Source organism: Filicampus tigris, chromosome 6 (assembly GCF_054856515.1).
Source record: "Filicampus tigris isolate MCC_2025a chromosome 6, RoL_Ftig_1.0, whole genome shotgun sequence".
Classification (NCBI taxonomy): Eukaryota; Metazoa; Chordata; class Actinopteri; order Syngnathiformes; family Syngnathidae; genus Filicampus; species Filicampus tigris.
In genome coordinates, this window is record NC_141222.1 from 10367772 (window position 1) to 10392823 (window position 25052).

Genomic DNA, 25052 nt, shown 5'->3' on the forward strand with positions numbered 1-25052 from the left:
AGAAATGTTACTGCAGGGAACGCACATGAAAAAGAAAAAAAGAGATGGATACGGTGTTGTTGCAGACAGTTAATAAATGTGGCTCTGTGGTAAAGCAGAAGAGAACAGTGGTCTTTCTTTTAAGAAGAACCTAACACAACAAGTCCGTCGGTACGTGATCCGGTAAGGGACAATAACAGGGACAGACAAAAATCCACTTCTGGAGAGATGTGTTCTTGAATTTCACCTTTTGGTGGCGAAGCTTTTCATACCAAATAAAAAAGACAATAGTCCTTTTTTCTAACCGGTTTCAAACCGGGGACCTTTTGCATGTGAGGCAAATATGATAAGTTCTGATAACCACTATACTATAGAAACAGAGCCTTCAGGGTGTTTGTTAGCAGGGCTGTCAAACCGCCCGGCATTGCCGGTGCTGCGGAGATTGCCATCCGATTGCCAGTAGGCCGATACAGAACGTTGAGTTCCTTGTTAGTATACTGGATAGTGACTCCGCCTGTCACATTGAAGACTGCGGTTAGATTCCACGACAGGGAGATGGGTTTTTGAATTTTACCTTTTGGTGGCACGGCTTTTCATAGCAAATCAGCCTAGTTCCCACCCGGTTTCAAACAATATGCCTTCCGTGTGTGAGGCGAACGGGATAACCACTATAGGCCTACTATGGAAACTGCTGGATTGCATCAGCCTTTCAACGAACCCAGCAAAACTTGCACAACAGTTCACGAAAGCTGTTTCCACCCGGTCTCTGCATTCACACAATAAATGAAATGGCGAGCTGGGGCCACAGCGGGGCTCCCGGTTCAACATGGCGACCACTCTGCACGTCGCTCCAATTCTCTCTCTTAGTCCAGGCTCTATGAAGTGTTATATAAAAGGGATTGGATATTTATGAGATCAACAAGTAGGCGGTGCTTAGAAGCAGGCTGTTACTCGAATGGTTCGAAAAATCTGTGAAATTCTGGTATATGTAGCAATAATGAACAGTTTGAAGTTATCTTTCATGGAGTTATGGAGTAAAATAAATGTGTCTGAGGCAGAATATATTTCCTTGTGTGGTAATGAAAATGCCATTATAGTGAATAACAGTTTTAATTGAGCATCCATTACAAGCTGTCATTTCATTCATGTTATTTCCATAATTCCAATACTAACTATATCAGGTTATTTTTTTCAACATGCACATGTTGTTTGAGGAATTTTACATGCCTTAAAGCGGAAGTCAACACAAACATATTTTTTTCAAGAATATGTTCCCAACAAGCCCACTAGTTGAAACACGGCTGTCTGATTAATTTTGCGTTTGTGGAATACAAATTAAGCAGCAAAATGCACTCGTTTTTAGCTATCTCTGGGGACAGCCATTTTGTCTTCTGTCGATTGAAAATGACATCACAACTGCTCACAACGACCAATCACAGCTGACCTGTTTTCTGAATCTGAGCCGTGATTGGTCATTGTGAGTAGTTGCGATGTCTTTTTCAGTCAACAGAAGACAAAATGGCCGCCCCCAAAGGTGGCTAAAAACGAGTGGATTAACACTTATTCCACAAACACAATATTTATCAGAATGCCTTGTTTCAACTAGTGGGCTTGCATAGAACATAGTCTTGAAAAAAATATGTTTGCGTTGACTTCCACTTTAACAAATGCATCATTTCTAACATCCCATCATTACTGGAGTTGTTACAATACCATTTAAACTAGTAATGTTCTGTTTTTGTCTCCTAAGATTGAATACAGTAATATGTAGGTCTAAACTAAAGATTTAATAATAACCTTCACTGATTAAAAAAAAGAAGCAAGTAATGGTGTAGGCTCGTAGCTAAAATAAAAATAAAATAAAATAATTACACAACATATAAGTTACAGTTAGTTACAGAAGTATTGCTCACACTCACAAAAGGTAGGAAGGCATTTTACAATGCACTTGAGAAAAGCAATAAGTGTCACTAAATAACAAAAACATTGTATTTATTAAAAAAAAAAAATCATGACTTCATCACTGTCTGGATTAGAACAAACGAGGAAGACTGAACACATATAACACTTGGAGACCGATTTTGTGTTATTACAGAAAACAACACTTAAGTGCAGTCATGTAAAATAAATTAAGAAACTTGTGAAAATTGACCAAATGTATTTATGGCCAGCATGTTCAGATGATAATAAGCATTTCAAGGCTGTTATAAGACAAGGAGTACATGTCAAATGTACACATAAAAAGAAAAAGAACACCATTCCACCATTAAGGGTACAACAACTTCTCACTGGGGTAAGCAAACAATTACCTTGGAGTCCAAAGCGATACATTACTGTATGTATTGTACCTTGAGGATGTGGACTCATACTGTACTCTTACTTGCTACTAAAGACTAAATATTCTTCCGTACCTCAGTGGAATTAAATTATGATGTGACTTCCTTAGCTTTGTTTCGTGGACATGCCTTCTTACAATCCAACACATCTGTCTTCACCTGGCCCAGAGTTCGCAGGAGGCACATGGTATCAAAGCCCTCATCAGCAGCTTCTTGCAATAACTCAAGCACCTGTTAATTAGACAAATGACTTCAACTCTCTACCAAATTGTTATTGTTGTTCCAAACTGACTCACCTGCAGGCACTTGTAGGACTTCAGTTCACTTAGGTTTTCCTGCAGAAAGAGCAGATAGATGCTGAGGTCATTGTAGAAGGGCGTGATGACCCCCAAAGCACCAAAGCCTGGCAGCATCTCATAAGGCCGGAGGAAGTTGGAACTCTGACGTGCAGGTCCGACAGCGGCGTACACCACCAGCGGGGTGAGTAGTACATACACCCCTAGGTTGATGTAGCTGAGAAGCCGGAAGACTCCCACTGCCACAAGCTTACACTGGACAGCTGAGGGTACCTTGCTGTCATTGGTCAGCACCCCTGTGCGCAGGTCACAAGGAAACTCATCCGTAAGAGAGGCCAGTCGGATGTAGTATCCCAGGTAGAGGCAGGCGAGCAGCAGGATGAGCAGAGTCAAACCCCGGCATGCCAAGTACATAACGACGAGGCGGTGAGAGAAGCGCTTGGTTTTTAGATACTGCTCAACTAAAGGGTATTTGAAGCAACCCTCAGCCAGCTCCAGAGCACTGCTACAGAGAAGAACATGCAAAATATGTTGTTTTAAAGCATACAATACCAGTGTAAACAAAGGAATGGAATACATGTGGCATTTAGTGCATATGCGTATCAAAATTCAAAATGATTTTTTTTAGTAAGTATTTATCCAGATTTTTTTTTATTATGGTCCTTATTGGCAAATGCATTCAATAATTTATATTATCATGCCAAAATCATTCAGTCAACAATGCATCCATTTTCTATACTGCTTATCCTGGACTGGTCGCAATTACAGGGCACATGAGATGGAGAACCCATGCTGCCTGTATCCAAGTCAGGCCAGGTCTACCACTATATCATTAGTGGTCCCTCAATCGACCAACATATCAATCAATCTTTGTTTATATACAGGTACATACACAGCACTTTTCACACTTAAAGGCAAGACAAAGTGCTTCAAAGAACAAGTAAAAAGAAAAAAGACATCAAATCCCTTCCACCCGCAGAACCCCCATTCACTGGGCTATCCCACACACACCGTCCCACATGCAAAAATAGTTAGTCGAAAGGGATGTTTAGTTTAGCAGACATGACATGGCTAATAGAGGGTATAGAGACCAGCACCAGGAGCCGCTTGCGCCCTGCCCCATGGGCAGACAGAGGAGGAAGGACCCCAGGTAGAAGACTTAGAGCAAGAGCTTTGCTTACATTGACGTCACACATCACGCAATGCACTGTGCCGAATGTGAAAGACACCATTTTGGCAGGTTACAAAATATTGGAAACGAACGGCGAAACAGAATTTTCCCATTAGAGTCAGAACCGTCATAGCTTCTTGTCATCAGAGAGGAATGTTTGATGGCACGTCTTGCTATGTCTGACGTATCAACGCGGGGAGTCCGCATGCGTGAAAGCCATGTATGCGCTACATGGGAGTGGATGCTCTGAAGTAGTTGCATAGCTGTTCGCCGGCTAACAGCCATCTGAACGCCGTCATAGCAACAAACGAAAGGGAGTTTGCACATTTACACCTGACCTGAAAGAGGAACTAGCTTAGCGCTAAGCTAAGATGAGGCTAGTACAACATAACATACTGTAGATGGATTTAAAATGGTACCAAAGAGAACAAACATCCAGACTGCCTTTGGCCAGGGCATGGCACGGAATCATTCAGGTCAAAGTAACTTATTTTAAGATTAAAAGGAAAACCTTTCTGTGGGTTGATATGCTGTGTCAAAGTGCCGGTGTAGGCTACACTCCGATACGTTTGAATGAGATAAGTGAGTATGTATGATGAAGATAAAGCGCTACATTCTGTATGTGCATTACATTACCATTTTGATCAATTCGATGTTTCATTTTTTGGCCTATACATGATGTGTTTTGAATTTGATTCGGTCGCTAATGTCCATCATAATAACGAATGCAGATTTTGGGTGCGAGTGCGAGCCCTGGTAATATCCAACCTGCCGAGCTTGCACATGTATGTATCCCTCCTTTTCATCATTTGAGATGTGAATTCACTTGGACGGAATGTTGATTGATGAACAAAAATGTTATCACTGCTCTCCATTGTGAATCTCTTGCCTGCCAATATTGCTAATATACTGCAAACTTGCACCCCATGCAATGTCTCACATGGCTGATGTTTATAAATCTCATCACAACCGCCATTATTTCTGTTGCCATCTTGTGACTCAACTAAAGTGAGATATTAGTCTCTGAAGGAAGTTAAGATGTAACTTTTCAGTCGAGTTAAATGAGATATTAAGTATTGCGCTTCCCTAACATTATGAAAGTTACAGGAAACTTAAATGTCAGTTACTTCTCTTTGCAGAGGAAAATATCTTAGATGAAAACATGTTTTTCTTGTGAAGAAAGAAATATTAGGTTGTTTACCTTTGTGTGTCCGATGAAACATCCTTATCCTTAGCATCCAAGGATGCCAAATTCTTTGCCAATTTAATGGAACGATTATAAAAGCGGTCAAGCTCCTCCATTATGAAATTGAGATCCGAGGAGAGATGTGGGGCTGCAGTGAAGCGCCAGAAAAGGGCAGGGATGTACACAAGGATGGCCAGTGAGAGCAGGATATATGGAAAGAACTACACAAAGAGAGAGAGAGAGCAGGGTCCGTGATGGAAAAATTCTGGATTTTGCATGTCCTCAAGTAGATGTAATCATGAGTAGTTTTTGTATCATCACGTTAATGATAGATTATTTATTAGCTGTGGTATATACAGTATGCCAAACAGATGCAGCAATCATGATTCCCGTTGTTGTTGTGAATGTTGTGTAGAAGGTACTATACTTTATGAAGCCATAACGGTGAACCGTCATCTTGTTGTTGTACTGCTGCCCAGCAAAAGGAATCCACATACGCTGCCTGTCTCCAGGAGAAGTTAGTGGGAGCAAAGCAGCTGATTTGTGTACCTGAAGGAGCATAGAATAATTAGAATAAAGTTTAATACTTACAACATTTTTCCCTTTACACATTCAACTGATGCTAGGAGATTAAATTATAATAGATTTATTATTGTGATTGTGCTGTGCAATGGTGTTGAACTGGAGTGTACCATTCTGAAAGCTAAATTACTGATACAAAAAAAAAAATGTACTGGCAGTGGTTCGCATTAACGGTGAGTGTATTTTGTTTTGTTTAGCAATTAAAACACCAAACTCTAGAATGGAGGGAGAACAAAAGGAGATTCCTTTAAAGCAAACTACCAGGAACCTGATATTTTGGTTGCAGATGAGCCATCACATTACTACAGACAAATGAAAGGTATAATCTTCATATGAGTGGTTAATGCTGGTCAAACAGTGCAAAAGAAACATGTTAATTCATTTAAATACTTTCAATTGTCAGTTGGTGTGAATGTGAGTGTGAATGGTTGTGAATGGTGAATGGTTGTCTGTCACTATATGTGTTGTAAGCTCTGTGAGTCCAGGGCAGGCCCTGCCTCAAATCAGCTGCTATAGGTTCCAGCTTCTCTGCATGCGACCCTGAACAGGAAAGCAATAAACAAGATGGATGGATGGATGGATGGTATAAATCAAAGTTGCTACACTATCTGCTGAGACCTTGGTTTATGCAACACAAAATGAAACTGCACTCCAGCCTAAAACCTGCAGGGAAAAAAAAATTAAGAACATCAACCCTAGTACATACTAAAATATTCTGACTCGGTTAAGGTATCTATCTGAGGTGCACATGGTGAAGTAATAGCTGTTCCTAGCCACACTGCCATGACTTCTGGGCACACACAGGTGTGTTGAGTCTATGAATTACAATATAACCAAAAGTAAAGTATTGCCTCGTCTGACCATTAAAATTATAGAGTTGGTCTCCACTTTGGAGCTTCCAATTTTCTAGGGAGTCATTATACAAGACAATGGTGTGTGTCTGTAGGAAACTCATTATTGGCCTGCTTTGATGAAATGGTTGCAAAAATAGGTCTTGTCCCACAAAGTTGCAACCATACAGTTAGCAAAATGTCTTGGTAAGGTGAAGAAATATAGGCAATTAATCATATAGGCCAGACCCTTGATTAACGAATTCATTAGGAAGTGTGGCACATTATGTTTGTCAGAAAAAGCAGCATGGTTTAAATTCTAACCTGCTCACTTTGGCAATGCATGTTGTGGGTATTATGAGAAGATTGTGGTTGAACAGCTCATGTGTTTGTGTAGGTGCATGGTTCATTTTCATTTAAACGATCGACATACGATACTTGACTAGACTTTTAGAATAGAACTGGGACTGTGGGACATACTGCAGCCGAAGCGTGTCCTGCTACTGTCTGTCTGGGCGTGATTTAAGTAAAAGGGTGGAGCCTTACGTCACACCAGCATTTCATTCAAACCTCTATGAAGAAAAGCAAATACTGTACTGTAATCTAAATTGATATGGGTATTCATAATCGAATTTGTTGACATAACAAATGTTTATTTTTTATTTGAATTAAACGAGGAATTTGTGCTCCGAAGACATACACACGTTCTTTCAGAGGAGCTTACCCACGGACACCTCCTGAGCAAAAGCGAGCGAGATGAGAAACAAAGGTAGTCCCACGGCCAGGAACGTCACTATTTTGTCCGCGGCCAGCTCCAGTCGCATTCCTTTGTATTTTGCCTCTGTGGGGTCCTTCAACAAAAAGTCCGAAAAAACGTATTCTGTTGCTACGTGAGCAATCGCCATGGCGCACGGAGACGATAATAAATGTATGAAAAAAAGTAGCTATATTTTAAAATAATTGGTCTTTATCAAGCCGAAGTAAACAAATAAAGCATAGAACTCTGCGCCGCTATTGTTCATGCATCTCCATTCACCGGTGGGATGACGGTTGAACCTGTCCCGTTATTGTGGCACCTACACTACAGGCACCAGGGAGCGCTAGTGAACACCAGTTGACTGAGCCTAATACTATTTACAGCCTTTTTTTTAAGCTGAGAGCTGCTTCTTGGTTGTATATAATAATTTATTATAATTGTAATGTATGGTATTATTAATTAATCATATCCATTTATGTGAAGACACTGACCATGCTTTTTTTTTTCTTTTTTCGAAATGTAACAAAAATAATAAATAGCAAGAAGAAAAAAAAACTCATTTAAAGTGCACAAAAAACTGGAACAACTACCACAACAACAAAATTCAAACAAACACCCAAACAGAAGTAGTCATCAATTGAGAGGTGCAAAAGAAGGAGTAAGACAGCTAGTGGTCGATCCATTGGCAGTATTTTAGACATACAGTACATTACATGTTCAGAAGAAGTATAAACTTTTATGTTCTTACCCCTATGGTAATGATTAGGAGCAGATGAATACCAATATCAACACTTTATTTCTATAAAGCTCTACCATTGTTTACAGTTTCAAATGATCACTTATGAAACATTTCTAGAAAATCACAATGCCCCATCACCCCCATCACCGGCGAATTATTCTTGGAACAGGCCCGCGGGCTACACCGGCTACTTGTTGCCGGTGGGCACCACGTTGGTGACTCCTGAATTACAACTACATCTGCTGAAATGTACTAACAGTATAATTTACACTCAAAACTACGTGACTATAAAGTCTATTTGTCTCTGGACAATATAGTAGTCTTACAGATGAAAATATCCCCAAAACTGTATCAAGTATAAGGCAATATGCCACCTATGAAGAGACGATAAAGGAACATGTCCATGTTAAAGGATATGTCCATAAAGTGTGTAGTGTTTTAGTTGGTTCAAGACAGGTTTTCCTCTATTTAATGATTTAATTAAAAAAAATACAATCAAACAAACAAAAAACAAACAAACAAACAAAAAAAAACAGACAAACAAACAAAAACAGATTACTAAATCCACTGAAGTTGTTTGCTTGCTTGATTTGATTGAAAATCTATCCGTCAATCACATTATTTGCGACAGTGGCGAGTGCTTTCTGGCATAGGAAGGTTACAAAAAGGTGCGGGTTTTTTTCTATTTCGGATCTGGTAGGAGCGGAGCAATCTACTTGAGAAAGATGTGACAAACGAAACTTTGTCAGGTATTTACATGGACACTGCTATTGCCGAATGGTCTTTATGATCGTGTTATTGTGACTGCAACATGAAACGGGAAGTGCTCCAAGATGAGTGTATAGTAGATAACTAAGCTAGCCACTGTTAGCTTAAACGAAACCGTTGCTTCGCCAGGTAAACGTTAAAGCTGGTTACGTTACGTTTAGCTAGGCTTCGTCGTTTACGTTAGCCAATAGTCAAATGTCTAGTCAAGACTCAAGGACAAGCGTTATTTACTTTGCTAACTTACGCGCTAACTGGCAAACAACAAACGACGTATCACTTGATAAGGTCGACTGGCGCCAGCAACCGTCCACGTGATCTACTGAAAGTACGACATGCACGACACAGCAGATGATCTTATACGGTTAAAGTTTCGGCGCAAGTGTGCAATCAATGGACGTGTACAACAACAGCACCACCTGTTCTAAAAGGAAGTCAGATGAGTCACTAAGGTTTCATCACCACTTTGCTTTCTTCTAGTAGGAAAGAATGAGAGAAGAGGGAGATCCAAGTGTGGTGAGAGACCTCTCGAGGTTGGACGATGGAAGGACAGGGAAAGGAGAGATCTGTATGCAGCCCAAAAACCTCCCCATGGATCGTACATCCTAAAACAGAAGCCTCGACTTTTCGCTGGAAACTCAGAGACTGCTTCACGGCCAATGACACAATCGTCCCTCCTGAAACGAATAAAAAGGTATACAGCATGTAGCAACCTACTTGTGTACTGTTCAGAAGTGCAGAAAGTTAGCACAGTAGTTTTTTTTCTTAATCTCAGAATAACGTACTCAAATGTTGTTACTCAAGTTAGAAATCCTGCACGTTGCCAATGTACAGCGCAAATGTACTATTCTCTTCCCTGCTAGGACAATGACATGGACAGCCGGAAAATAGTGCTGGAATTGAAGGATGTCCCTCCTCCCCCTCTCCACCATGCTTCATCCTCCCAACCATCCCCGCTCTTCCCTTTGCCGATTCTCCCTTTGGCTCCTTCTTGTTTGCTTCCTCCCCAGTTCACACAAGATCACCATCGGCAACAGCCTCCACCGCAGCAGCAGCAACAAGAGGGGCCTAGCCCCAAAGTAAGCGTATGCGCCCACTGTGATTACTTTATCACCGAGGGCTATGGATTATCAGATGGTGGAGGTGTTGCTGGTAGTAGCATAGCTGGTGTTGTCCCACTCTATGCAGCTCCTGATTCATTGGCAACGCCCATCTACAGCAGCAGTAACACTGTCAAATCTGGGCCTTGCTCTGTAGCCTCAAATGTTCTTCACTACAAACACGGGCAGAGCAGTGGGCCTAAAGATGATACTTATGATCCGCTGCTCAGTTGTGGCTACACACCTCAGAGGCTCACTTCAGTCACCACTGCCCAGCCCATCTCAGCACAGCCCCACACCCCTTGTTGCCCAGGGCTTCTTAACCCCCACCCATCTGAAGCTCTTGCTGTCAACCCAGTCAGTTTCCCTCCACACCCCCTTCTGGCTTCTTCACTCCCACCCGTTTCTGCTCTTCGGGCTTCCTTGCATGGCTCTTGCCTGGCCTCTTCTGGCCATTATATCTGTGGTATGGACTGCAGTCCCATGGTCAGAAGAACCCAGACAAGTGCAGCACTCTGTGATCACCCTGCTACGACCACCATCAACAACACATCCATGCCAGCACATCTCTGCTCTAATCCGTTGCACCTAAATGTTGAGCAAACAATTTGTGTGAAGGGGGCGCACTACTGCAAGGATTGCTTGTTGAAGGTTGGTGAAGTTCTACACTGGTTATTTCTTGAACATCACTTAAGGTAACTTAGATGTCTTTTACTACCCAGTCTTTCATTGTATTTCCTAATACTAGTGTGTAGGTTTGTGTGTTTGTGTATGTAATTATGTGCATGTTTGCATTTTTTTTTGTTTGCAGCCCATGAACGGTTGTGCGTCCAAGTCAGAAAAGGTGTGGCCCAATATTCCTATTCCCCAAACAGCTCCAGTCTCTATCCCCGTTTGTAACGGCTGTGGCACCTCATCTGATAGTGTGGCGCTCAGTCAGGGCAAAACTGGCCAAAAGTATGGTTAGTGCACTTTTGAATTCATGCAAGAGAAATCTGGTTGTATTTTTTTAATTAACTAGTCATTTGTCTGTAATCCTTAGCAGTCATTTGTTTTTAAAAATACAAAAGTAAAGTCAGCAGTTTATGATTCAAGACAAACATCGGAGTACACAACAAATTGTTTGGACCACACTTGCTTCCCCATGCATGGAAAACTCATTAATGATACAAACACAGCTGTAAGTCATCAACTGTAAAATGAAATCCCAGTTAACAGTGTTAAAAAGAATTTTGTGATGGAGGATTAGCTGCGCTTTTTTTTCCCCCTGCACCAACTTGTTCTGATCAGCAAATCACGTGAGCTCGTGTCAGTCTACATTGTGTATATTTTGCAGTTTGCAATAACATTTAAACTAGTGTTGCCCAAAATACAACCCGGGGGCCATATGCAGCACGCTGTCCTTCGGTCAGAGGCCCCCAGCATATCACCCCCCAAAAAAAGACATTTGACACGGACCGCAATGCTCGTATAGGTGAAAGTCGGCAGCATGAAAAGTGTGGGTGTCGAAAAAGTGAGTGGGGAGAGGGGGGCGTTTGTGTGACACCCAAATCTGTGGGCAGTGGGTATTCACAGGTGTTGAACTCCGGTCCTCGAGGGCTGCTGTCCTGCCTGTTTTCCCATCTCTCCCTGCTGCAACACACCTGTTTCAAATGATCAGCTCATCAGCAAGTTCTGCAGGGGCCTGATCCCGATACCAATCGTTTAAATCAGGTGTGTTGCAGGAGGAAACCTCTAAAACATGCAGGAGGCCGGCCCTCGAGGAGTGGAGTTTGACACCACCGGATGGTTGTGTGGACTACCACTACTGCTAAAAAATTGGTTTTATATACAGTAGATCTTTTCTCGATGTTGAAAAATGCAAATTAATTTACAACAAATGTTTACATTTCTCTTGACAACAGAACATTTTCCAAAGTAAAAAAATGTTTTCTTCACCTTCTGCTTTGTCAAGATGTGATTGTCAGCAGTGCGTCACTTACATGATCCTCAATTAACTGCTTTAAAAATGGTCAGTTTACTACACATTGCTCCGAATGAAGTGATGGGATTCGGCTGCTGTTCAGTGCTCTGGTGGCTCTATTCTAGTGGGCCGCAGGGCCGCCTGGCCACCCCAAAATCTTAAACAGTTAGCCTTATCACCTTTATCAGAAACCTGTGATGCAGCAGTTTTTCAAAACCGCTAATACTATATCAGCAATATGCAATTGCTTGAGTGATAGATTTTAGCATATAATATGTTATAAATTAAAGTCAAAGAGTTTCAAAGGGGCCCATGCATCTTTTTGGTTTTTCTGTATGTGGTTATCAGAGGAAAACTGACAATAAATACTTCTGCGTGACAAACTGGCACTAAAAAACAAAATAACATTACTGCTGTGAGTGAGCAATACATTAATTATATCCCTGGCCTGTATGTACATAAATTGGTGGATTGCAGTGTGCTCAAATGATGAACAGCGACTGAAGCGGCACTTGAGACTTGTAAAGCTTTGATATTCTCCAAACAGGTGATGCAACATTATTATAAAAACGACTGCGCCATGATGTTGAATGGCTTGTTTTCACAGAAGGGGATCTTTTTTTGAGAGGCCTTTCTTGTCTGTTGGTCAGGTTCACCAGAAAGTGGTGGCACAGAGAACATCCCCCCAGTCGGAGTGTTTTGGGACATAGAGAACTGCAGCGTGCCCAGCGGAAGATCTGCTGAGGTCGTGGTGCAGCGTATACGCAGCCGTTTTTTCCAGGGCCACCGTGAGGCAGAGTTCATTTGTGTGTGTGATATCAGTAAGGAGAATAAAGCAGTTATCCAAGAGCTCAACAACTGCCAGGTAACCTGTCAAAAATCCTCATGGAAAAACAATGGGAACCAATGCAAACGCATTTTTCTTCACTAGGTTACTGTGGCACACATCAATGCCACAGCCAAGAACGCTGCTGATGACAAGCTTCGCCAGAGTTTACGGCGCTTCGCTGAGACCCACACTGCACCTGCGACTGTTGTCCTAGTATCATGTGCGTGCTGGTCAGATTCTCAGTAATCATCGATAAGGCTTTATTTCACCAAATAGTTGTGTAAACTGTTATCCCTTCATCTCAACAGCTGATGTAAACTTTGCAAGTGAGTTGAGTGACCTGCGCCATCGCCATGGTTTCCAGGTAATCCTGGTCCATGGTAACCATACATCCCAGGCCCTGCTGCAGCACGCCCACGTTCGTGTGTCTTTTCAAGAGATCACAACTGACCTGCCTCCGCGCATGCCTCTCAAAACAGAGGTAGGCATTAAATACGTGCTGTTTTTAACTATTTGTTGTTGAAAAAGGTAAGTGATGGCCTCAATGAAAGGAGACTATTCCTGGTGTAGACTTGAAAGAGGACGTTTCATTTTTAAAGCTGTCGATCTACATTGTTTCCCATTATGAGACACTCAACAGTCATCCATTTTTTTTATAAACTAACAAGGACAACAACATTTAAGTATAAACCAGAAAAATCCAGACAGGCCCGCTGTCTTTTCCTCCCCTCCTTCAGCCCAGTTACAACCTGCTCTATGTGCACAACCTTCCCGTCAACTGTGACAAGAGCCTGTGGAACGCTGTGAAGCTCAGGCTCCGCCGCCTCTCAGACAACTGCGGTGGCAAGGTGCTGGGCATGTCCCAGGGCACTGCCGTCCTCCGTTTTGGCAGCCCTGAGGCAGCATCACGTGCCCGCAAGCGAATGGAAAATGAGGACGTGTTTGGCCATCGAATCAGCCTCTCGGTCTCCCCGCGGCCCAGAGACGATGCAAGTCTTGAGTGTGAGCTTCAGTCTCAGTCCCGTCACTTTCCCCCGTCTCAGACACTGCCCCTACCTTATGAAAGCCAGGGCACAATGTTTACCACTCCTGTTGCCACATCCTCCTCCTTTCTGCCTGTGGAGAAGCCAAGGTCGCCCAGGAGGGCACGGCGAGCCACACGCCCATGCCACACAGCTGGCTCCCTGCCTGAAAGGCCCTACAGCCCCAAGAGGGGATGTTCGGGGCCTCCGGGTGGCGCTCCTCCAAAGCCCCATCAGGTCAGCAGACTCGTCAGTGCCTGCTCTCCGTTTACCTCCGTTGCCCTCTTTCCCTGTAGTTGCTGCTGCGCAGTGCAGTCTTTCCCCCGCCCCTGTCCTCTTATTCGCTGGCTTGTAGCTGCTTGCTTATCAGTCATCTGTTGTGGCATGTATTTGTAGTCATGGCTGTGCGTGTCATCTTATGTCCTGCATGTTTTTAAAATGTGGAATTCTTGTACTAATGTGTGAGTTGTCTCATTCTCAACTAACCCCCCTAAAATAACAGCTTCAGCAAAGCTTGTTTGCCTGTTTGTGTTTGTCCAAAGTCTGCTTCATGTACCTCATTTAGCTTTCTGGCTGCTGAACCTCATGCCTGCCGTTCTTAATGAGAAAACCTATTCTTTCGTGACGACTGGTGTTCCCGGAAACAACTGTCCCATATACTAATTCATAGTTATTTCTTCATTTGATTTGAAATGCGATACAGTGCATGCATACATTCATTCATTTTCTATTAACTTCAAACACTACTCTGTTTGATGCAGGAGTTGCCTAATGCAGACAGCAAACCTAAACCAGGTTTCCACCACCTAGATAAAGGGCGGCCAGCCTCCTCCTCTCCTCATAGTAATGGTGCGAACAGATTGCTGGAGGAGCTTTCCAAACCCGGCTTCACTGGCGAATCCTTGTACAAGAACAGGTACACGCATTGAAAGGGAAAAATAATGCAAAAGAGAGGGTTTTGATGAGCAATGTCAGGTTTTATTTGGTGAATGTAAAACAGATTAAAATGAACTCTGCACCCTGACAAGTGGACAATTCATCAATTTGAATTGTTGAAGACTCATCTTTTGGTCTCGTCCATGTAGAAGGGATGGCTCCAATCCTCGCAGTGAGTCCGAGTCTCCTGTGGATGGGGAGAGACGCTCCGTGGAGTTTCAGATCAGCACACCCTCTGCTTTCAGCAAGCTGAACCTGCACAGGAGCTTCAGCCCTCTTGTCTTGTCGCAGGGTTCTTGGTCTTCCAGGTGATCTTATTTCATATGCATGGCCAGATTATGAACAAAGCCTACTTGTGTGTGAGCAATGGTTGTAATTTAACATGCACAGTATCCAGACCCACAGTACAGGATACTAGATAAAATGTTGTTTCCCGATCGTGTTTTCCCCTCTCCAAAAGGACTGCATCACCCTGCCTTTCTAGCCGCTCTTCTCCCATGCTTGCGGCTTCTCGAAGCCCTTGTCCAGACTGTCCACCTGAGCCATTTTCAGATGGAGCGGAAATCCAGGTGGCTAACCTTGACTACAGAATGTCCCGCAAGGAATTACAACAGACTCTACGTGACACCTTCTTGCGATATGGGCGGGTACGTCTATCATTATTGGCAGTATCACTATGATAAACATGTTGATGAGTAGGGGATGGGTACCGAGCCCCAATGCTAAACTGGCCACTGCTTGAATCTTTAAAAACTGCAGTATCGATAAGATCCACCCTGAACGGTCTTGGAGAAAATACTCAAATGCACTTTCGATTGACTTAGGCGATATGAACATTATTTTGCACCTTCTCGCTCTCTGTCATTTCTAACTAACAACGTAAATGTTTATCAAAGATGCATGTTGACAATCGGAGGAGAGTCATCCCACCCCGTGCGCGAGAGACACCTGTGATCCTTCCTGTGTCAGTGTTTGATCATATTACGACATGATACATAGTTAATTTAAAAATGTCCATCATGCCGTATAACTCTGTAGTTTTCATGGTGTTATTTTGATGTGTAGTGACGGTGACTCCGATGTCCCAGCCCCACCTACTCGGACTTCGGAAGCTGCGTCACCGATTTAGGAGCACAGGTCACGAAGTCAGCGGCTTTCAAGGCTCTTTAATAATGTAAACTCACGTAGGTCAAGCTGGCAGCATTTACATCGAGTTAGCTATGTTGCTATAAACGCAGCAGCTGAGCCTTTCACTATAGGCGTGGCTAATAGATTTCCACTCAATCCAACCATTACACTGATTCAAAATGTGGTTATTCTTGGTTGGAGTTCTTATGCCTGGAGACTGAAGAATGACGGAGGGTTGATGTCATTTTCATTTATTTTACATTTATGCCTGTAATTAATTTGTTTTACATTTAATATCCTTGTATTTGCAAGACAAATACATTTTATTTCAAAAAAAGGTTTTGGTTTTTTTCTAAAAAGTGCAGATAGAAATACTGTTAAGGCACTGGATCGAGAAAGTTACTTTATTTGTATAGGACGTTTCCTGTACAAGACAATTCATAGCACTATTGTTAAGAGTAGTAGTATCAATATAAAATCGTATTGATACCCATTCCTAAGGATGAGTCTGTTGATTTGAGTCCAAATGCTTAGCAATTAGTGATTTTTTAAAAAATGTTTTATTTTTATTTAATGTTCCTTTTTTAGGTGAAAGGAGTTGATCTTAGTCCCCACACAGACTACCAGCTAAAGGCTACAATCCAGATGCTGTCGATACAGCAGGCCATCAGTGCTGTCAGTGGACTTCACCGTTACAAAATTGGCGGCAAGCGCATCCAGGTGTCTTTGGTCACAGGTGGCCACAACAAATCTATGGTCATGCTCAGGTACAAATGTTAGGACAATAGGCTTTATTGCTTTGGAACTGTGTGGAGGTAAATGTGACCCTTTTCCATTGTCTTAAAGCTCAGAGATCAGCAGCATTCTTCAGGAAGCACCTGCAAATTGCCTTCCTCTGTTCAAGTTCACTGAGATCTATGAGAAGAAGTAAGTATTGTGATTCCCCCAGCCGGTAAGCTTTTGGTTTTGCCTTATTTATATCTACCGCTTTTCTCCCCCGCCTACAGATACCACCGTAAGCTTTTGATGAGCGATCTGTACAGGCTGGCGGATGTAGTGGCTGTTCGGGAACAGGGGGGTACGAGGCTGGTGTGCCTTCTCCCGAGCAGCCAAATCCGTCAGAGTCCACTGGGATCTTCTCAGTCACAGGAGAGCTCCTCCACAGCAAGTGGCAGCCCTGTGGTGTTTGAGGAGCTGGAGTACCATGAACCGATCTGCAGACAGCACTACACACATCAAAACTTCAGGCAAGAATCTACACACCTGGCCTATATCATGACAGAAGATTTTCTTTCCCCATCTCACCCAGCAGCTACTGTATATCTGATGATTGCTTTATGGTGGGTTTCCTTTGTATTTCATAGTGAGGCAGACTTTGACCCAGACTCGTACACAATTCCATTTGTGGTCATGTCTCTAAGCGCTTTGGCCTCTGAGGTTCACGCACTGCTTCAATCGCACGAAGGAACTCTTCCCCTCCTCAGGTGACAACATATGCTAAGCCGTTCTAATTCATGTTTGAGGTTAATTGCACCATGTTTCTCTCACAGTATAAATGCGATAAGTTGTTGTGTTTTAGCTTTCGAGACTGCTATGAAGCAAAGTTCAGTCGGCTGGAGCTGGGCAATGAGACTCTGGAATGTGGTGTTCCCTTGGAGCACCTCATCGCATGTGTCCCCAGTATAAGCATAGTCACAGCTCAGAACGGTTACAAAGTCATCAAGTGGATTCACAACAAACCACCAACACCAAACTCTGGTGAGAACTTGGATGAAATGAACTTTAAAAAAGTCATTTTCTATGCTCCTAACAATTTGGGAGCTATGTCCTCTCATGTGATTAATACCCTCGTTTGCCTCCAGAGCCATGGCTCCACCGATGCAAGAGTCCAGTTGGCAACCCTCAACTCATTCAGTTCAGCAGAGAGATTATTGACCTCCTAAAAAGTCAGCCGTCTTGCATCATGCCTATCAGCAAATTTATACCCTCTTACCATCATCATTTTGCCAAGCAGTGCCGCGTCACCGATTATGGCTACTCAAAGCTGTTTGAGCTGCTGGAAGCAGTGCCACATGTCCTGCAGGTACTGTACATGAGCGCCTTAACCGCATTGTTTGCAGACAGTTTCCTGTTTTCGTCTAACAATAAGTAATGCTCTGGTTTGGATGTTTCTCAAACAATTGTGAAGCCTTACCCGCAGCGTCTTTGGCAATGTTCCCCCTAAGCTGCGCCCGTGAGCAATTGCTCACTGCTCTTACTCTCTCAGCGCAAAGCAAATGTACAAAATGCGACTACAAAAAAGACGAGCACCCATGTCGTGTAATCATTGTCACACGAACTTTAGTCCCCGCCGTAGCCACTCCTGCGTTAATTTCAACTGTTTTCGGGTATGAGGCTACTTTACAGTGATATTAATGTACCTTACTAATATAACACTACTACCCTTGTGCTGGGCTGGGTCTCTGACAGGTTGAAAACGAGCAAAAATAGATGGTAGATACTTGCGATGTGTTTGACAACACATCCGTTCGATTGTGCGGTTGTGCTGTCCACTCACTATCTCCCCTATCCCCTCATAATCTACGTGAAGGAGCACATTTTGGTTGGCTCGCTCCAGGGCCGTAGCTGTCATTTGGCGCCCCGAAGCAAAAATAGTCAGTACGTCAATTTTTACAAGAGGTGAGTTATGAAATTTAGGTGACTTTGTCCTGCTTTTTAAATCTATTGCAATGATCTGACATCTTAAGTTAGTCTACTAATATTTACCATCAATAATTTGGAATATTAATATTTTGCATAAGTTAAAAAGTAATAATTTTTGAAAATTCTCATATTTCCTTAGCTAGGAATAGCCCTTAAAATCCCTCTTGAGGATTATCTAACAGTGAAGCATTTCAACACTTTTACTGTAATAATTAATTCTATTCAACGTTTAATATAGTTTACATTTTCAACCACTTTTTTCCTCACATTTATTGATGAAAAGCCCGCGTCACTCTCCACTTGATCATAGTTTTGATATATAATAGTTAATTAATAATGAAGCGAAAATGTATTAACATTTATGGTTTTTACAAATTTCCCATTTACTAACGTTGATTTCTGGACGGGTTAATTTCGGCCGATTCACGACATAAAAAGTGGCATATTAAAGGGGGAAGTCAACCCCATAATTTTCTTGATGACAATATGTTCTAATGTGTTCTAATCACGGCATTTTGATTGATATTGCGTTTGTGAAATATTAATTAAACAGTAAAATTCACCCGTTTTGTCCATCTCAGAGTGCGGCCATTTTTCCACTTGCTGTCAACTGAAAATGACATAACAGTTGCTCAGATAACGACCAATCATGGCTCAGCTTCAGAAAACAGGTGACCCATGACCCGTCATTACCTATGCCCTGAGCAACTGTGATATAATTTTCAGTCCGCAGAAGTGACAAGATGGCCGCCCCCTGAGATGGCTGAAAATGGGTGGATTTTGCTGCTTAACTCATATTGCACAAACACAATATTAATCTGAATGTCATGTTAAGCCTAGTGAAGGTAAATGGAACTTATTATTGCAACGATTTTTTAATTTATTTTTTTGTTATGTTTACTTTTCAGATCTTGGGCATGGGTACAAAACGACTGCTGACCCTTACCCATCGAGCCCAAGTGAAGCGTTTCACTCAGGACCTATTAAAACTTCTCAAATTTCAAGCCAGCAAGCAAGTTGCTGTCAAGGACTTCATGCAAGCATACCACTGGTCCGTCAACCTGTCATACTAGTCATAATTCTGAGTTTGGTTTGGAGCTGCAGAGTGATTCAGGGTTTCAATGTATTCTGTGCCATGTTCATCAGGTGCTTTTCCAGAGACTGGAATGTAGCGGACTATGGCACGTGTGACCTCATTGACCTGCTGTCTGAGATTCCCGATACCACCATTACCACCACACATCATGACACCGATACAATCATCTCTGTTCCCAAGAGAGGTACTGCTACCTTCACAAGTCAACCCAAAAACTGTCTTTACAAGAATATGTTCGATGCAAGCCCACTAGTCGAAACATGGCATTCTGATTAATAATGCATTTGTGGAATATGAGTTGAGCAGTAAAATCCACCGGTTTTGTCCACCCGAGAAGGCGGCCATTTTTCCATTTGCTGTCGACTGAAAGTGACACCACAGTTGCTCAGGTAACAACCAATCATGGCTCAGCTTCAGAAAACAGGTGAGCTGTGATAGTGACCTGATCCCTGAGTAGCTGTGATGTCACTTTCAGTCGACAGAAGTAACAAAATGGCTGCCCCCTGAGATGGCTAAAAACGGGTGGATTTTGCTGCTTAACTCATATTCCACAAACACAATATTAATCAGAATGCCATCGACTAGTGGGCTTGCATAGAACATATTCATGTAAAGACTTTTTTTTGTGTTGACCTTAAATGAATGAAAACCTTGAGCATATTGGCAACTAAACTGTTTGACCACAGAGCGTACTGGGGATGAAATGGAGCGCACTAAGCAGTTTGGGAAGGAGGTTGTCGACCTCCTGCGTCACCAACCTCACTGCCGAATGCCCTTCAGCAAGTTCATCCCCACCTATCACCACCACTTTGGACGTCAGTGTAAGCTCAGCTACTACGGCTTCACCAAGCTCATGGAGCTCTTTGAGGCCATCCCTGAAGTGCTAATGGTGTGTAGACTTCTGACTGGCACTGGTGGCTATGTGATTGTGTGCGCTTCAAGTCAACCTTTCTGACATAACCTCCACCCCTATGCCTTGCCAGGTGTTGGAGTGTGGCGAGGAAAAGGTGCTTAGCCTAACAGAGGTGGAGCGCATCAAAGCTCTGGCAGCTCAACTGGTCAAGCTGCTTCGAGCTCAGAAAAACGGCAGCCTTCCTGTGAACCAGCTGCTCACAGAGTACAGCAAGACCTTTGGCTATGGTCTACGATTGCAGGACTACGACACCAGCTCCCTGCCTGCGTTACTGAGCAAACTCTGCCATGTCGTGAAGGTAAAGAGGTGTTTAATTTCATAGACTCTCCTGACGAGCACGACGTAAAGTTAAAATGATTCCCAAACTTTTTGTGCCATTTTTGTTTGGGGCTGCGCTCAGATTTGACCACGTAAGATATGTGCCTTTGCTCAATAAAGGTTGGGAAACATCTGCCTAGTCAATAAACGCAATTTCTTCGCAGGCATCTATTAAGCCACTTTCTTTCCTTTTTTAAGGTGGTTGATGGCACAGACGGACGGGAAGTTCAGCTCATCAACAGAAAGTCTCTGCGTTTACTGACATCCCAACTTCTGGCACTGCTTATGTCTCAAGAGAAGCATGTCGACAAGGGTCTCGGGGTGAATGAGCTGAGCCAGCATTACCGGACGGTCCACAAAGCACCTCTCAACCCTTGTGAATATGGGTTTCTCTCCCTCAGCGAGTTACTCAAGAGTCTGCCTTACCTTGTAGAAGTGAGAGAAGCCGTTTAACCGATGACATCACATCCTTTCCTCTAAACCGGGCAGTGTTGTAACTGTCCCCTTTCACAGCTTCACTGTGAAGGACTTGATGAAAGCATTCGAGCTGGCAACACCACCAGCAGTCCTGGTGACGAGTGGGTGAGGCTGACGAGGCTTTACCAGTTTGCCCGTAACGTACGTGCACTGCTCCACACCTACCATTACAACCAGATCTTCCTGTCCGAGTTCCAAGGAGCTTATAGAAAGTTTACCGGCTGTGGCTTGGAGTCTCGCTCCTATGGTTACACCAGCACCGATGAGCTGCTCAGTGCCATTCCACAGGTGCCGATTCAGTTATGGTCCTATTTTCGCACGACTGTTGAATTTTATATGCTTATCGTATTATAAATTGCTCCCATTTTTCTTTCTGATGTTTTATTTTGTGGCGTCATCAGGTGGTCTGGATCAAAGGGCACGGTCACAAGAGGATTATCGTTTTGAAGAACGATATGAAAGGCAAATGCTTCATTGCATCCATTCATTGCCGTAATGCGATATTTGTGCGCTGCAAATGATAACAGGGTTGTGTGTTGGTGTCATGCAGAGAGAGTGAGCGCTTCAGTCTCCAGCAGCCCTCAGTCAGGAGGTAACATGGAGAGCCCCAGAGACAGCCCAACAATCACCACCCATTGTGAAGGACACAGCCCAAGTAAAAGTTATAGTGTATATAACGGTTGAACGGTTGCATAGCCAGAAAAGACAATAACAGAAACATGTTGTCGTTTGGCGTACTCTGTACATTTGTAATATTGTATTCCAATCTCCAAAAGACATTAAACCTATTCCCTTTTGTTTACCCTCAATCATGACATGAAACGAACGCACACCTTTCTTATTTTCCAGGCGCCACCACGGCACCAGAGTCTGAGCTGCTGTGCCTGACGTCGCCAGTCGACCTTCTCTGTGGCCCGGTACCATCTTGCCTGCCGTCACCTCAGCTCCACCCCGACCCTGTCCTGATGCAGCAGGCCGATCTGATTCATTTTGAGGAGAAGACTTCGCCAGTGCCCCACACATCGGGTCAGCATGAGTGAAAAATTGCCAGTAGATAAGTGATTCTAAAGCAGATCATCGCTTGTGCTATGGGATATTCACTCAATTGGTGTGAAAATGTATTACAACTGCATCTTTATCTAGCTATGCCGGCATCATCAGGCGTAACAATTAAATACTTTTCTGCCAGATGGCAGAAGATAGTTAACTGTGTATGCAACTGTTGACATTCATAGAACACTGTAATAGCTTTGTGTTCATCTAAACAGGCCCAGCTTGCATGCTGAGTGTGAGTAAATATCAGATGATGAGACAAGATAATGTTTCCAGTAGATTAAACTTTTGTGACCTTTTGTTCTGCCCTGAGGTTTTTGCAAATGTCAGATATGTGGCTTGACTCACTAATGGTTTGCATTAGAATACATTTGTTGAAAGAAGAGGAAAAAACACATTTTGATGAGCCTGCCACATAGCACCTTTCATCAGATGCCTTCTCAGTCTGTGCTTATGTTTTCAGAGAGCAAAGAATCCAACACGGTAGCTGCTGCCGAAGACGACGAGCCTGCGGCGCCCATGGACGCAGAGTCCCCTTTGTCCGTGGATAGTCCCAGCAGAAGAGGCCCCCGCAGCAGAATCAAACTAGCTGCCAACTTTTCATTCAAATCAGGTTTCTGAACTAACACGCGCAGTGAGCCAAACTAGTTGAGCCGCAGTGCAACTCTGAATAGAAGAGTTGAGTAGCAACACTAATCACGCTGCATATTAACCACTCTTGAAGGGCATTTGGCTTTGCTGCTTCATGTCATTGCATTATAATATTCTGTCTTTCTCTCAGCCGCAATCTTTTGAGTCTGTTCTGTCACAGTTTCATTTAGGGGTACTCACAAAGCTTTGATCTGTTTACCTTTTGCAGATTTTCTGCAATTTTCAAATATAAAACTCACTTGTAGTTACTAGAATTTCAGTCCACCCTGAAGGAAGTTAAATTTTATTCCCAAGAACGTGCACACAGGAATCCAGATGAGTTAGATGCCACTGCATACAGCGCGCACAAAATATTTGGAGAGATGCTCAAGATGAACAGCACACTTGTTTTAGGATGTTAAAACAAATTTATTCTCAGGTCATAAGCATGACCAAATGACAGTTTTGAGGGTGTTGTTCAACTACATATATATATTAAAAAAAAAAAAATCTTTTCTAAGTCTTAAATATCTGAAGACAGAATTTCAGTAGATATTCTTTTTAGAACTTTGTAGATGGTTCCAGAGATGCTTAAGTACTCTTTGTTTGCTACTTTTGCTTCCAAGACATCCACACCCGCATTAGCGGGTGTCATGACAGGTTGCCTCTTTGAGATCATCAACAAGTTAATGGCCGTTATTTCTGATTAAGTTGGTGCGAGTTTGGTCAACAGTTAATGCGCCACAAACCAAAGGACCCACCCCCTAAGGCGGCGTGTGCGTATATGGACAAGCTTTAAGCCAGCAGCCAGAGTCTTTGTGTTCTTTTAGCTGTTAGTGTGTGGTTTTCCACTGGAGGCAGTCTGCCATATGCACGCTGTGCATACATGAGTTGACGCATGGTGTAATAAGCCCTTCAGCAGCAGACGGGATCGGATGATAGAAGAAAAACAAACATTCTTTGTGATAAGTCTTGCGTTTCCACCTTGTTTTCGGCTTCTTGGAGGCGGGGCCACTTTTGCGGTGGCTACTGAAGTACTCAAGGTTTTTAGTGTTTGATTTCCCTCTCGGCCTTGTTGCCAGTAGTCTGTGGTGGTCTCCTGTCAGAGTTGATGATTCAAGGGGTGCACTCTTGAGTTTTTGATTTTTAATGACAAGGTGCATGGAAGTGAGTTTTTGGGGCATTAAACATAGGTGGGAGGCGGTGGTCTTGTTAGTGGAGCGGCACAGGGGCAGTGTGAAGCCTCTTCGTGTGTTTGTGTCACATCCACATAGAGAACCCTCTGTGGCTCTCTGGATTTTGCCTGGCTTTTACAATAGCTTGTATTTGCCACGGTGACAAAGGAATGGCCACAGTACCTCCCCAGCCATCATGTTTTTACGTCCCCATGTGTTGCTTTCCTCCCTTTTTACCATCATGTGCTTGTTTTTCTACCAGTCGCTGACTGTGCGTCTACTGTGAATTTGTCGTGCGCCACGGATATGACGAGTGGCAGTTTTTGTTCGGATGATAAAAACATTATCAGAATGGGTTAGAGCCCATTCATTTCAGTTGCCAACCATTACATGTTGACTCGTTGAGCTGGCGTCATGACATGACAGGATTTTGAGTTTCCTCAACTGTTGACCGTTCATCTAAATTCTTTTAATTACAGCGTAGGCGTCTCCCCTTTACAGACCCAGTTGAACACTATTTGATCAAGAAATGTGCAGCTCACTGAATTACTGATTTCGATTTGATAGGAAAATCTTTAATACTTCAGATGAACTTGAGTTGAGTAGATCCGAGCTTTCTCTGTGCAGTGACATCTGTCTCATAATGGACACAGTAGCAAATTTAGCTTTTCCTTTGTGCAGGTCTCATCTGTAAAGAGCTCTTGAAATATGCTTATCTGCATAGTTTTCATTTATGAAATGTGCAATTTTTGGGAGTCCGAGTATATGTTTGAAGAAAGAAATTCTTAGCCTGTTGTACTAACACAATATGTATTGCTTAAGTTTTTCCACTTGTACACCAGTTGTTCTGTATTCAAGAACTGAAAAGAAAAAAATGTCGTTTTAATTCAAAGCTGCCATTTAAAACTGCTACCTTGTGATAATTTTTTAGTTGCCCATAACCCCCACCATTCCAATCTATCACAATTCTGAAGCCCCACCACCACCTGTTGCTGTCAAACATCGTTTAAGGGACCAATACAGTTCTGTTAATAAACTTCACTAAGCATTACTTCTCGGCTTAAGTTT

The 25052-nt window shown here is 42.9% G+C and overlaps 2 protein-coding genes across 5 annotated transcripts; one reads left to right on the top strand and one right to left on the bottom strand.

Moving 5' to 3' along the window:
* Positions 1-1497: 1497 nt before the first annotated feature.
* LOC147145731 (pannexin-1-like) lies at positions 1498-7448 on the bottom strand. Its single transcript, XM_086032848.1, has 5 exons — positions 7105-7448; positions 5396-5517; positions 4984-5189; positions 2612-3116; positions 1498-2546 (listed from the first exon to the last, which is right to left on the bottom strand). The coding sequence occupies exons 1-5, from the start codon at positions 7283-7285 to the stop codon at positions 2406-2408; spliced, it is 1155 nt and encodes a 384-aa protein (XP_085888974.1). The 5' UTR covers positions 7286-7448; the 3' UTR covers positions 1498-2405.
* A 1065-nt stretch (positions 7449-8513) lies between these two features.
* On the top strand, positions 8514-25035 carry marf1 (meiosis regulator and mRNA stability factor 1). 4 transcript variants are annotated; one of them, XM_086032844.1, is made up of 27 exons: positions 8514-8625; positions 9125-9335; positions 9505-10392; positions 10553-10703; positions 12355-12569; positions 12636-12753; positions 12842-13014; positions 13271-13792; positions 14317-14471; positions 14641-14799; positions 14952-15138; positions 16208-16386; positions 16466-16546; positions 16627-16866; positions 16984-17103; positions 17199-17377; positions 17482-17702; positions 19231-19373; positions 19469-19602; positions 20105-20307; positions 20402-20629; positions 20848-21084; positions 21163-21414; positions 21528-21588; positions 21677-21781; positions 21976-22152; positions 22643-25035. In XM_086032844.1, exons 2-27 carry the CDS (start codon positions 9183-9185, stop codon positions 22798-22800), a joined length of 5439 nt encoding a protein of 1812 aa, XP_085888970.1. In that variant the 5' UTR covers positions 8514-8625; positions 9125-9182; the 3' UTR covers positions 22801-25035. The 4 variants fall into 4 exon arrangements, with proteins under 4 accessions (XP_085888970.1, XP_085888969.1, XP_085888973.1 ...); XM_086032843.1 differs by having other exon boundaries at positions 8516-8625; positions 9122-9335; XM_086032847.1 differs by having other exon boundaries at positions 8516-8625; positions 9122-9335; positions 9505-9720.
* The last annotated feature ends 17 nt before the right edge of the window (positions 25036-25052 follow it).